Source organism: Macrobrachium rosenbergii, chromosome 8 (genome assembly GCF_040412425.1).
Source record: "Macrobrachium rosenbergii isolate ZJJX-2024 chromosome 8, ASM4041242v1, whole genome shotgun sequence".
Lineage (NCBI taxonomy): Eukaryota > Metazoa > Arthropoda > Malacostraca > Decapoda > Palaemonidae > Macrobrachium > Macrobrachium rosenbergii.
Window position 1 is genome coordinate 6,499,561 of NC_089748.1, and position 13,811 is coordinate 6,513,371.

At 38.3% G+C, this 13,811-nt stretch overlaps 1 protein-coding gene across 17 annotated transcripts in view; it reads left to right on the forward strand.

The window, feature by feature from the left end:
- Positions 1-13,811, forward strand: part of pnut (septin 7-like protein pnut) — a 483,231-nt gene that overhangs the window by 183,769 nt on the left and 285,651 nt on the right. For 3 of the 17 annotated variants that reach the window (XM_067107205.1, XM_067107206.1, XM_067107202.1), the window contains exon 1: positions 11,068-12,706. The exons of 11 other annotated variants lie outside the window; for them this stretch is intronic. In XM_067107205.1, coding sequence (XP_066963306.1) covers positions 12,248-12,706 — 459 coding nt within the window. In that variant the 5' untranslated portion in view covers positions 11,068-12,247. Of the gene's footprint in view, positions 1-11,067; positions 12,707-13,811 lie in introns of those variants that run through there. 3 more of the 17 variants (XM_067107203.1, XM_067107204.1, XM_067107201.1) reach the window with 1 other exon arrangement.

Below are 13,811 nucleotides of genomic sequence, written 5' to 3' on the forward strand. Positions count from 1 at the left end.
TAATATACAGTGTGTGTATGTATATGTATATGTATATATATATATATATATATATATATATATATAATATAACAAATATCACTTAATATAGATTTCACTCATAACTTGGGAATAACTGACAACCAAGGGGATATGTCGTTGATTGTTGCAGCTACCCTGGCCATGATTTCGTCTTGTGTCTTTTGGTCTCGATAAAGGGATAAGAAGTCGACTTACCCATTTGCTTATTATTTTTGTCACACACCGGGGCAATTTTTTTATTCACAAATATTAAGCCACTTATTTCGTCTAATATCCAGTTCACACCTCGGGAATAACTTACACCCAAGAGGAATCATAACTAATAAGTAATTCGTCAACAGTGGAATTCGAACTGATGCCTGGTTGAAAAACACCGAAAGTCCAGTGTTTACCACCATTGAGGCAAGTGGCAGTTCGATTCCCACTGGTGACGAAGCGCATCTAAGTTCCGCTTGGTTGTAAGTTATTTTGAGGTATAGTGAATTAGATATTCAACGAAATTTGTGGATTATATATCCCCGTAGGGGGTAGTGCTGTCAGTGCACCTCACTAGGTGCACTGTAGGCATTGCTTCAGGTTCTTTGCAGCGTCCCTTCGCCCCTAGCTGCAGCCCCTTTCATTCCTTTTCCTGTGCCTCAATTCATTCTTTTTCTTCTGTCATACTCTCCACCCTCTCCTGACAATTTTTCATAATGCAACTTGGGGTTTTCCTCCTGTTACACCTATCAGACCTTTTAACTGTCCATTTCCGTTTCAGCGCAGAACAACCTCCTAGGTCCCAGTGCTAAGCCTTTGGCCTAAACGCTATATTCTGTCCTGTTCTTTGTATTATATATATATATATATATATATATATATATATATATATATATATATATATATATATATATATATATATATATATATATATATATATATATATATATATATATATATATATATATAGTGTGCATTTATGTACGTACTATATATACATAACGCAGCATCATCAATTCCCCGAGCACATGACGTATAGAATGGCAGTTATTTAGTCTTGCCTGTATCTGTCGACACTAGCCTGTCTTGATCATCACCAAAGCCCCTATCTATATTTGACTGCTTCTCGGGTCAATGTTGCTCTTTCGGTATTTTGTAAGACTGTCTAATCCTATCTACGCCACATTGTATCGATTTTGTCTGTATTGTTCCTTTAAAAATGATTTCATCTTATTACTACAGTTTTCTGTAAACACTTCATTCTTTCATTTTTTTGCATCTCCAACAGATTTTTAAAATCTACGTTTGTATGATGATACTTTTTTTTCAGAATATCTGTTTTTTTTTATTCCCGTGCGTGACATTTCTGGTTATCCTTTTTCATGTCGGATATCGATACAATATATTCAACTTCATTATAGGCTATTGGCTTTTAATATTGTATTGACGAATTTAAACAAGCTATATTCATATGAATTAGCCTAACTATCCAATACCTATAAGAATATATATTGAATGGGGCTAGTAGTATTTTGCTGGTGTTATTTTTCATGAAATTATTGTTGTTACCGAGGTTATAACAGTGATTTATTGTGGCACAAGTTTAACAAATTTAAATATTAGGGTTACCCCTAATGGATTGGAAACTCAGTTTTCTTACAAGGATACGTCCGTCCGTTTTCTCTTAGTGCAGGACACACTCGTGTATAAAGTTTGGACGCAATCATATCAGGTTTATATTTAATAAAGACTTTTCATCGTCTCCAAAAGTTATTAGTTTTACTGATTATGAATTTAGAATTGTGGAAGATGATTTATTTTACTTGAATTGATAATGATCTCTCATGAAAGCAGCCAGACTTTCATTATTAACGCTAAGTAGTTAAAGCTTAGTAATTCCCTAACCTTACGTATGATGTGATCAAACATTAGATGGCTCTCACTGTAAACTTTTGTTGCACTTAGTAAAGAAGAGTCATTATAGTATAGTTACAGGTCTTGCGGTGTCGACTCACGTGTCGTGTCCAACGTTAGGGTTTTTTTTTTTTTTTTACATGTGCGTGCCTTCATGATTACTATTCATGCAGGACAATAACTTTTAACAGTAGTACTATTTTATTCATATTCAGGTCATTGGAGGTTTAAATTTATGGGAAAGGATGGCTGGAACACGAATTGTGAGAATATATATATATATATATATATATATATATATATATATATATATATATATATATATATATATATATATATATATATATATATACAGTATATAATTATATACATATATATGTGTATGTATATGTATGTATGTATGTATGTATGTATACATATGCGGGTGTGGGTGTAACCATTTATTCCACCAAAACACTCTCATTGCTAAAACTGTGAATATGAGATAAAGACAGCCTTATCCCTTTAAGCAGCGCGTGGAAAGTGTGCCGCGATGTTAATTATGCAAATTAGACTACACGAACATCTTTCCTTACAGCTTCGTCATTGAAGTTGTGAAAGTGTGGACACACCAGAATAATTGGGCTCATGTGTATCTTACGCTTAATCCATGCATTACTGACAGCCTTTGTCAAAGCTATTGGCTCATTAATTGTTCGTGTTACTGTAGAAGTAACGATCTTGTATGTCGTACTAGAACAGTACTGTATACTGAGTATTAGGTGATAGATTCTGTAGACAGACTTAGACAGACTAGAAATCGTATGATATATTGATTGCTCTCATATCAGCACTGGAGTTGCATCTCACGAGTGTGAATGAGAAGTAGGTAATGTCAAAATATTAAAGTATTGCAATTTGTGTTATTTATTTATTTATTTATTATTATTTTTTAGATATTTAACTTGTTATTTTGGAGAAATCAAAGGTAGTTGCGCACGACTTCTACTCTAAGGGTAATAATTAATTTCCTACTCATGAACGAGGCTGACCGATGTGGTGCAGTCTGTGAAAACTTCATGTGGTTGTAGCAGGTAGTGACCACGCTGAATAAAGGGAATGGGGCTAAGTCTCTCCAAGAGGACTTGCTGAGAACGGAAATCCAACTCATTCTTGAGCCATCCTTTCTTAAAGGAAAGTTTGTGTAGTGGAAATGTGTGTGTGTGTGTGGTCTTGGCAATAGACTTCGCTCCTCCTCCAGAGCCTTGTAGTTTATTTGGGTAACGAGTAACACATGCCCTCACTGGTGCTAAATTGTGTCTAATTGAAGACAAGCATTTTAGGTTGAATTAATTTTCTGGAATTTATATAAGAGTAGATTATTTGTGAATGTCAAGTGTTCGATGTCATTGTTTATCTAGGTCTGTTTCTTAAGTGCCTCATATTTATAGTGATTATAAGCTTTAATGTGTCAGCTCGCGCATAGTCCCTCACATACACAGTCCGTTTTAGAATCGTCGCCACTAAGTTTTGCCTGGAATGGTTATGCTAACAGCACTCAATGTAAAGCAGATGATACTGTTGGAATAAAATGATTATCAGGGTAGGTTATTTAGATTCCTCTCTTACCACTGAATATACATCAGCTTTGATTGGATAGTCATACAAAATGCTTACCATGTAGGATATTTCGATTTAGGTTTTATTACACAATTTTTTCCGTATTAGTAGGGAGATAGGTAGATAGATTGATAGATAGACAGATAAATTAATTTATCAGGTGTAAACTGTAGTATTTTACCATTATGTGTAACCATAAAATATTCGTAAACTTTATTAAGTGGACACTTAGAATACTTTTATATGGAATAAATTTCTTTATTTTTTTACGGTATCGGGCGTTTCCTCTGCTAAGAGACGAAGAAAATTGGCGTAATTACATATGATAATGACAAGGACGTATATTCTTTGAAATGCGAATAGTTAATTTCTCTCTCTCTCTCTCTCTCTCTCTCTCTCTCTCTCTCTCTCTCTCTCTCTCTCTCTCTCTCTCTCTCTCTCTCTCTCTCTCCTGTTCGCTTTTATATTGTATGTATTCCAGTGCTATATTAATACTCGTGTCGTTCGCATCTTCTTGATTATGCTTAAGGTATTTCATGTAGAGTAGAGAAGACTTAATTTCACTGTATTAGAAGTCTCAGTAATTTAATGTTTTCAAATGGTTTTTCAGTAATGTATTATGTTAAAACGGTTCATTTTTATGATTTTTTAGCTTTTAAAAATTATTTCAATTATAGGGATTTTTAGAAGGACGCTGCCATATGCATTTGGCTTAATGATATGAATTATATGTATTTATCATGAAAGTCAGTGGACGTTGTATGTATTTTCAAAGTGTGGCATGCAGAATAGCCATTGTAAAGTGGAAATAAAAGTTTTGACTCTCTCTCTCTCTCTCTCTCTCTCTCTCTCTCTCTCTCTCTCTCTCTCTCTCTCTCTCTCATTGCTCCAGCTGTTGCTCGTGTTTTTAAAATAATGATTGTTATAGGCTAATGATGATCTAAATACGCCGCAGATGTATATTCTTCGTCGCAGGCTACACCCTCGTAGTAGTGAGAAATACGAATTAGCTTTTGAAGAATCTGCTGTGGCGATAGTGTAGATGTACTTGAAAGAAGGATAGCACGATTTGAAGTTGAGAAGCGTCGGAGAGAGAGCGCGCGCTGGAGTTTTGTTGCGTCGCCACAGTTCTCTTGGTGTCTGAAAGGCTTTGTGTTGAGGTTATATTTAGAAGACGAGTTTGTTATTGTTACTCTCCAAGAGACATCCGAAACGCCTTTTCACATTGTGATAGGAATTGATAGACAGGTGACATATTGCTGTGGGTGTTACATTCACCTGGCTGTGTTGCACGAACTGTATTATTGTTTCCTTTTCGTTCTCTCATCTCAGTTTCCTTGTGTTCATACTCTTAACTTGAAGTTGTAATTTATTTATTAATTCTTTATACAATTATGTTGTCTGTGTTGAAGCCAGTTGGGTTTCGTACATACATATTTTATGTATGTGGGTATATATAAACTATATATATACGTATATGTATATGTATATATATATATATATATATATATATATATATATATATATATATATATATATATATATGTGTGTGTGTGTGTGTGTGTGTGTATAAATGTTGCTTTAAACTTTTGATAGTAGAATGAAATATTTATTTTACCGCGAGTATGAAATATATATAGACCTTTTTTCGCAGTTCTGCAAATTCAGTAAATGTTATCGGACCCTGTGAAACAATGGTATTATGAAATTAATATTTTCTAATTATGTTTTCATTTTCACGCGTCGTAAAGAAATGAGACTGACAGGAACATTACGTGTTTGCGGAAACCACAGTTTTTTATTTGCGGCTCATGAACGATGGCATGAGACCATTCCACTCCCCTCCCTCTCCCCCTCCCAACTCCTGATGGTGTAACTCACTCTGGTCAAGGTTTTCACGTAACGGGTCTTTTGTATGGTTACTTTTTCTTTCTCTTTTTTGGAACAATTTTGTTCTGTAAACGTACTTGGGATTATCCGATTCGTAACATCTCAGCTGCGCGTGTGTCTAATCAAGTGAAAATTGAAGAGCATGTGAATGAAGTTGGGAAATAGGTCAGATGGAGTCGAAAAGAGCAAGAAGCTCACCCGCGAGAGGGAGAAAGAGAGATTTGCAGGTGGCGTTTGACGGAGGAATTTGGAAACATGCTTTTAGAAACGGAGTTAGTGGGGCAGTCTCTTTAGGAAAGATGTGATGCTACTTTCAGCTTTCTTCTACAGCAGTCCTGTGAGCATATGACAAACGTGCTCATTTTTTCTTATATAAAGCACTGGTGAAGGTATGAGCCACTTGCTGTTTTAGAAATGCTCTGACACCGGGGTTAAACATGTTTAGAAAGTCGTGGATTGGCCTTCGAAAGTACATTGATGACTTGACTTCGCTGAGACAAACTTGACAACATGTAAATTGGTTCTTTTCAAGTATATTTTTCAAAACTAGGTTATTGTGTTATGTAATCACAGGTTCACACTGTTTGTTGTACTTTTAGTCTTCGTTGTTGTATTCAATGATGCTGTTGCCTTTACTGCAGTATATTGAAATTAGCAACGATGAATTTGATGTCCCTTCCTATCTTGCAGACCAGTGATATTTTCTTCAGTCTTAGATAGTACGGGAAATACTCCACATCATCATTAACTGAGCATTCTGTTATTTCACGTGTAAACTTTTCGGTAATTTTTGTCTTCCCTTCCCAATTGACCTGACGTTTTTATCGTTTGCAGTTACAGAAAATAGTCACTAGACTTTGAAATTGTCTCTTGGGCAACTTCAAGAAGCAAGGCAATTTGAGTGTACTGCTTGCGTGAGTTAATATTTTAAATGTATCGTAATTTGTTTTCGTGATATATAGAAATTTATTGTTGACAATGTTAATTCCACGCTGCTTGGATGGTGTGTGGTTATCGTAGTGAAATGTACTCTAAATGAAATCAAATGGATTTTTTTACCCTAAGATCTAATCTTAATTGTAATTAAATATGATTTCCTTTTCTTACTCGACTTGATCTCCTTCAACCTTTGAATTATTTGCATTGCGTGTAGTGTCTGGTCGTGATATTTTTAATGATTTTACGGCTTGTGTAACTTGGATACGTTTCAGTTGTATTCCTGTAATACTTATGCTTGGCACAAAAGGCTGTGTGTTATGGACAACATTAAGGGCGTGTTATTGTGTGTAGTGGCAAGTGTGTTTTGAATTATCATCGTGCTTTCATCAATGAGCTTGATTCCGGCCTGAGTTGATTTTTTGCCATCTAATAGGGACTTCCCTACGGGACCATTTTGTTTCAATGTCGGGAAATTGAGGTTGGACACTTTTGTATTGTGGAGTTTAAAGATTTAGTTGAAATCTGGTCGTGTCACAAATTTCTGTCGTGTTCAATTTCTTATGCGTTGTCTGAATGCATTTCATTTTAATGACAAAATTCTGGCATAATTGAGTTTTGAGTTAATTTAATTTATTGTCCTGCCACTTTTCTCAGTCGGGTGTAAAGTTTATTTTTGTTCCTTATCAGAATTCCAACTTCTACGCGAAATTGTCGAACATTATGCATTTACCGAGGTTTTGATAACGTTTTCATATTAGTGTAAACTCCCCGCTAACCATTGATTTTATTATGGTATACTAGATTAAACTTTCTGGACCCTGAGGAGCATTTCATACTTGATACTGATATTGCTTTTGGAAACCTTCGTTTAATAGCTGGATTTTGTGCTAAGTCCCGTTCACTGTTCACTTGATAATGTAGACTGCTTTTTGTTCGTGTTAGTATGTCAACTTGGTACCTGTTTTGTATTCATAAAAAGGGGTTTTCCTAAACTAGAGCAACAGGAATGACGTCATCATTCACCTTTTGGGGTAAACATATGTGAACATCTCATTACTGGGATTCAAGTGCGTTCTGTTGATTGAATGACGTTTAACGAGAACGAAGGAATGAAATAAACTAAATATTTTTTTTCCTTACGGCCGTGCTCTTTAAAGAACGCTGGAATAGACTGTCGAAATTAATTAATTTTTTTATTTTTTATTTATTCCCTTTGTCATTTATTGGGTATTTATCCCCACACGCAATTGGAAATAAAAAAGTAACTTTGCAGGATAATTTGATGCGGCGGTCATCTTATACAAAGCCAGTCAGTTATACGGGAGTAGCCTTCAGTGAGCTTTTTTATTACTCTACTGGAAGGAAGACTAATCAACCAGGATGTAAGCAAAGGCTACCGACAACCGACTTTATTGCATCATAAAAACTATTGTTCTGTAATTGATGCCAAAATAAGTGGATCCTTTGGGAGCTGTCCCAGACCATAATTCAAAGTGTCGAGAAGTTAACTGTCTGGTCTCTAAATACATTGCAAGGGAATGGTAAACTTGGAATGATAGTTTTTCCACAGATTGCCGAAGGACATTCCTATATAAGTCTTGGAATAACATTTGGCTTCCTTTGTGAGTCTGCGCTTTGACAGAATCATACAAAGTTTGCCAGTAGCACAATCTGCTGAAATTATTTAAAGCTTTTTGTGAGTCAGTTTGATATGAAAAGAAAATGTTGGAATATATGGGAATCCATATGCATTTCAAATTGTCCCTTATTGTATACATTGTATATATACTTTAGTATACAGTAAGCAAAGGCAGCAACTGCGCCTAAAGCTGCAGTATCTGTCTTTACCTCCTAGCTTCATATACATAACCTCTGTAGTGCCAGTAGAATCTCTCTCTCTCTCTCTCTCTCTCTCTCTCTCTCTCTCTCTCTCTCTCTCTCTCTCTCTCTCACACACACACACACACACACACACTGCGTGGATACATTATATATAGTGGTCAGTCCTCTTAATCTCCGGTGAAAATTGCTGTAATGAACAATATGGTAGTGAAACGAAGACGTTTTCCAGATAATCTGGTTTTTATGATTGCCTCAGCCAAGGAGGCAGTGTCCTTGGTTCTGTTCGTTGGTTTGTTTGCATATCAGCAGGATTACACTTCAGTTGCGTTTATTTTTACGAGAATCCTATCCGAAGGTTGGCCTCGTGACTGGCTAAAAGTGATAAAATTTCGGGAGATCGGAACGTGACCTCTTGGTAGAATGGACCCTTCGAGGTGAGTGAGGTAGGTGGGTGGGTCAATCATCTCGTTTCATATATTCAGGCATTAGAAACCGAAACCATTAACTCCATTGCCGTAGATTTTTTTTAACATTCAGATTGAATCATTTACTCCACCAAGGACATTGTTCTGGGTTTGGTTGTTTCTTTGTTAGCATTGGTACGCAAATAGAATTGTTGATCGCCCCTCCCCCACCCCCACACACACGTGCGCGCTTACACGCAAATTGAAATGGGCTTCTCGACTAGCAACAAGTGTTTAGATTTTAGGAAGGATGGAATATTATCTTTGAGGAGGAGGACCTTGCTGGGATTAGATTGCTTTGCCCTGGCCGAGGTTTGTCGTCAATGAAAGATCCTTTTTATATCCCTTTTCCTGCCTTTGCTCTTAGACACATTGAGAAAGATATATGAAACATTTCGTTTCTTCAGCAGCATAACTTTATCTGAATGTCGTCCTTAGGCAGTTGACACTAGAACGTATTGAATTTTGACTACACTAACTTGCCCAGTTGGTTTTTTGCATTTTATGTTAACTATATTTTCAGTTTGCGAGCCATAGGTCAATGAAAGGCAATCACTGTTATTTGCCATTACGCCAAAAAATGTTGGAAAATGTACATATTGGAGGTTTCCTACACGATATTGATGCAAAAAATGTTGGAAGTTAAATTACGTTACGTTTAGCTTTACTTATTTTTAACATGAGTCTTAGAATGGCATTTTCACTTTGACTTTACCGTTCAGTTTATGCATTAAGTGTGACGTTATATATTTAGTTTACTTTTCCGAAATATTGTGCGAAAAAGTGTGTGCAGCGTTTTTCCGTTTCAATTTAGTGTATTTACTTTTTTTATTTTTAAGTTTTCCAGATCTCATCATTGCATTTTCCTTAACTTCTGCCAGTTTCGTCATTTCACCAAGTTTTCAAGTTGAACTCCCTCCTGAAGAAGTGATTTTTCTCAGGGTTTGGATTTTATTCTGCCTCTCGATTTGACGACTCCTTTTCTTCCCAGATACCTTTGCGTGTTCAGCCTCCTTCCTCTGAATCAGCATTTCTCTCTCGGTCATGCTAAATACCCAAATGTCTGTTATAAGCATTTCCATAGTTGTTCTGTAGTAGTCCACTGAATCTTTCAAGTGGATTGATAGTAGTAATTGGCATAAAATTAAAGGTTTTTAAGGATTCATTTCATGGCGTTTGGCAATTTCGTTATGTTACTTTCTCTATTATTATTATTTATTATTATTATTATTATTATTATTATTATTATTATTATTATTTCTCAAGTTGTCAACAATGGTAAAATTACGGTCTTTAGGCTTGGTTCAGTAACACTGGTGTAGTGGGTGAATTTTTCCTTTTCGTTATAGTGTGAAATTGACGGAGATTATTGAAACGACATCGTTGTTCAGCTACAGTTTTAGTAATTTATAGTAAAGATTAAAACTGCTACTCATTGGTGGTTATTGGCAAAATTTATTTGAAAATTAATGCTCGTACGGAATTAGATTTTTAGAAGCTTACCCCCATTCCTTCGTGAGAAGTCCGAATGCAGTTGCACAATTTCTAAAGCTAAAGCTTTTGCTTTGAGGGTATATGTATCGAACTTTTGTAATCGTTGAACACATGCGAATTGGTAGGTAATTGGCAACTGTTTTTAGTGAAAAAAAGAAAATCACATACAAGGCTCACGTGTTCCTCACCTCACATCTCCACCTCAGCCGTCGAGAGATAAACCTTAGAAATTTGAATAAGTTATATTAATCACGTTCCATGTGTCGTAGAGGTACTCATTTGGCGCCAGTAAAGGTGCGACTTCGTTCCGGGTGAGTACACAATGCCTTCCCGGGTGCAGAGGTTAACAAAAAGCATAAATAAGGTGTTAAAAAAAAAAGATCGTCGGTACAATACTGGCCGAGGCTGGTTCTCTCTCTCTCTCTCTCTCTCTCTCTCTCTCTCTCTCTCTCTCTCTTGTTCATGTACCGGTTTCCCCTCCCAGTCTTCCCTGCATGTTGTGGTAGACGGCACTGGCGGCTGTACGATGAGATGTGAGTGTGCCTTTTTCACCGTTGGGCTATGTAGGATTGGTTGGTTGGTCCCTGACTGTGTAGGTGGGGGTACTGTAGCAAAAGGTACTGGCGATTCCCGACGTTCGGCCCAATTGTCGCTTTTTATCGCTCGTCTTTTATGATTTGGGAGGTTGTAAGGTGTCAGATGCCATATAGAGATAGTCTGTTTTCATCAGAAGTAGAAAACGTGATGGTTTGACCCTGTGTTGAATTATATATACGTGTATAGTTTGATTTTCAAATGCTCGAGAGGAAGATGGAGTGGAGAAGTGGTCCCTCCCTCTTTACAATTCCGAATTTTCGGGATGTGTACGTTGGGACCTGAAACTCGCTAGTTTGTTTAGCATAGGAATTATTAATTGGACTGGCTCTGAGTGTTCGCTCTAAACTTACCTGGGAAGAGAGAGGACAGTGCATAGAGAAAAGTAGGATTAGTTTTGGGTGGGGTTTTTGGTAAGGGGCAGCTAGTGAGTCAGTGTGTGTGTGTGTGAGGCAGGCAGCAGCAGCAGGAGGCAGGCGGGGTCGAGCAGCTGAGTTAGACAGCACACGCTCTCTCTCTCTCTTGCGCGCTCCCTCACTCTCCAATAGTCTGTCGGCTCAACTCGAGTCACCACCAACCAAACCGAACCCTCAGTATCAGTCCGAGTTCGGTGGCGAAGGGAACTTTGAACGTTCACCTCCTTCCCTTCCCTTCCTGGATTTATACACCGTCGTCAACTTCCCTCACGGTTATACCAACAGCAACCGCCTCCAATTACCCTCCCCCCCTTCAAAATCTAGGATAACGTAGTCTACAGAGGCCCTATCTTGCCAAGGTTTAATCAAATTACCTTTATGATAAGATAAAACGGAACTGTTGTGTCCAGTTTGAGAATCGGGGGATTTTGAATGACTCATCCGAAGTGGTGTGAAGTTTGTGTCTTGCGGCATAGCCTCACTGGGAGAGACCTGGCATAGAATAAAATTCATGTGGTGGCAGTCATTTCGCGGGGAAATGCTCAACCATCATCGATTGTAAGGGAATGAGAAAATGATATAGCGTGTATATTGCGCTCAGTACTTTATGCTTTCTACATTCAGAATTGCTGCTCTCAATACGTCAAGAATATTGAGGTTTTGACCAACTTTTGGTGCTCGTTATTACCGTTATTAATTAGGTGCATTGATCAAGGTGCTTATTAAAAGTGAGTTGGTACGACTATTTGGGATTATTTCCGTGCAATTCCGATAAATAGTGTGGTAACACTTGGAAAAGTTTAATACTGGTGAAGATTGAAGTAAAAATTATGCCCTAACGCCAGTTTTTCAAGTTCATATTGAGAACTTTAGTTTCTCTGTTTTCATTGTTTGAATCTAGTGTTGAAAAAGTGTCATGAAATAAAGCCAAGGCCAGCACAGTCCTTTTGAAATCTGGAACCGCCAGTCTAAGGGTCTGAGAAGTTTCTCAAGTTGTTCACAGTGGAGACGTGTTGCGGCAGCCGAGACCCGGGCGTCTCTTCCTCCATCAGTAGCAGTAGTGGCATCAACAACAGTGTTAGGACTAGAGTATTAGCTATGAACGGCGAAGCAGGGGGCGACGGGGGCGGGCGCGTGGTCACCTCACAGCCTGCCACCTCTTTCCTCCGCACCGGTTCCACGCCCACCTCCTATTCGAGCTCGCCCAGGCTGCGACGCCTCGATGAAATGAAGAAGTCGTACTTGGGAGGCGGCGGAGGGATAGGATCTGCCCCCAATCCCGTTGTCACCACAACGGCCACTTACAACTCCACCTTCAGCTCGAAGTATTCCTCTAGCTCTGGCAATACATATCGTTTGGCGTCCTTGGACCGCTTAGCCCAGCGTCACAAGCTGTACGACGCAAACGGCGTCGTCAACGACAGCAACTCGAGCAGCAATGCCAACAGCGCCAACAGCTCACCGATCACCACTCCGAGGGACACGCCCAGGGACTCGACGAACCTCACGGCAGCCAATCACCATACCAACATACCTGCCCCTGTGTCGCAACCCATCGTAAGTAGGCTTCATTGGAGAACAGACTCCGTTGTGAATTTGTGCTCTACGTTCAGTGAAAGGATGGGAAAAGTGCTGCTTTCCCGTGTGTTCGGCCATGTTACCGTCCAACCCAGCTAAATGTTGGTCTTGAGGGAGAGATGCCCGGCGACCAGGGGAAAATCAATAAGCGCTAGGTGTAATTATTGCTGCTTTTTCCTTTCTATCCGGCCGTTGATAAGGATAATAACAAGAAATCGATAGGTCTTAGGGACAATAGGGAAGAGGGCATATCCTAGTTGTGTCTCTCGATTAGAGAACGTCAAACCTTTCCCATGAGGCGTTAGCTTTTTTAGCCCGTGTTTTATTGCTTATTTAGGTATTGAGAGTTATCTCTTGTAAGGATCACACGAATCATTGTCTATAAGATTTAAGATCTTAATTACCCTTGTGGCGGTTTTGTTTTCATTTTTGTTTATATTTTTACACTGGTCCTGATTCAGTTATCATGGATATTATCGAAATATGTCATTACCCTCAGTGAACCCTAAACGCCACGCCCCCTGTTCCTCTTCCGTCCTTGCCTACCCCTCCCAGGACTTCGTCCCTTCTTCCTTTCCGTCTCTACCTTTCCCTTTGCTTTCTTCTTCAAGCACTCTTGACGGGAGATGAAATGTGGGAGTGATTCTGGGGATGGCAGCAGCAGCATCGATTCTCTCATGTATGGGCATTTTTTCTGTGACGTACGGGATACATCGTTTGTCTAGTTCATTGCTCGAGGTGTTTGGTCACATTGTCTTTTATTTTTAATACGACGTCGATGGAAGGGGGTATTTTTCCATGTAGTACTTTAAACACCTAAAGACATATATTTTCATGTGCAAAGTATGCATGATTATTTTCAAGTTGCATGAACATGTGCATTTATTTTGTGCTTGGTTGTTATGGATGGGGTTATTACTGTTACTGAATAATGGGAGGATTATTTTCTAGTTGCAGGTTGAGCAAGCTCGATTTAACTCGTTTTCTTTCAAGTTTTACACTTGTTGCTGCAGAAGTTGTGTTCAAGTCTTGAGAATTGTCTCTTTTGAGTGTAACTGTGTTCAAGTCAGGTTTTGGAAGATGC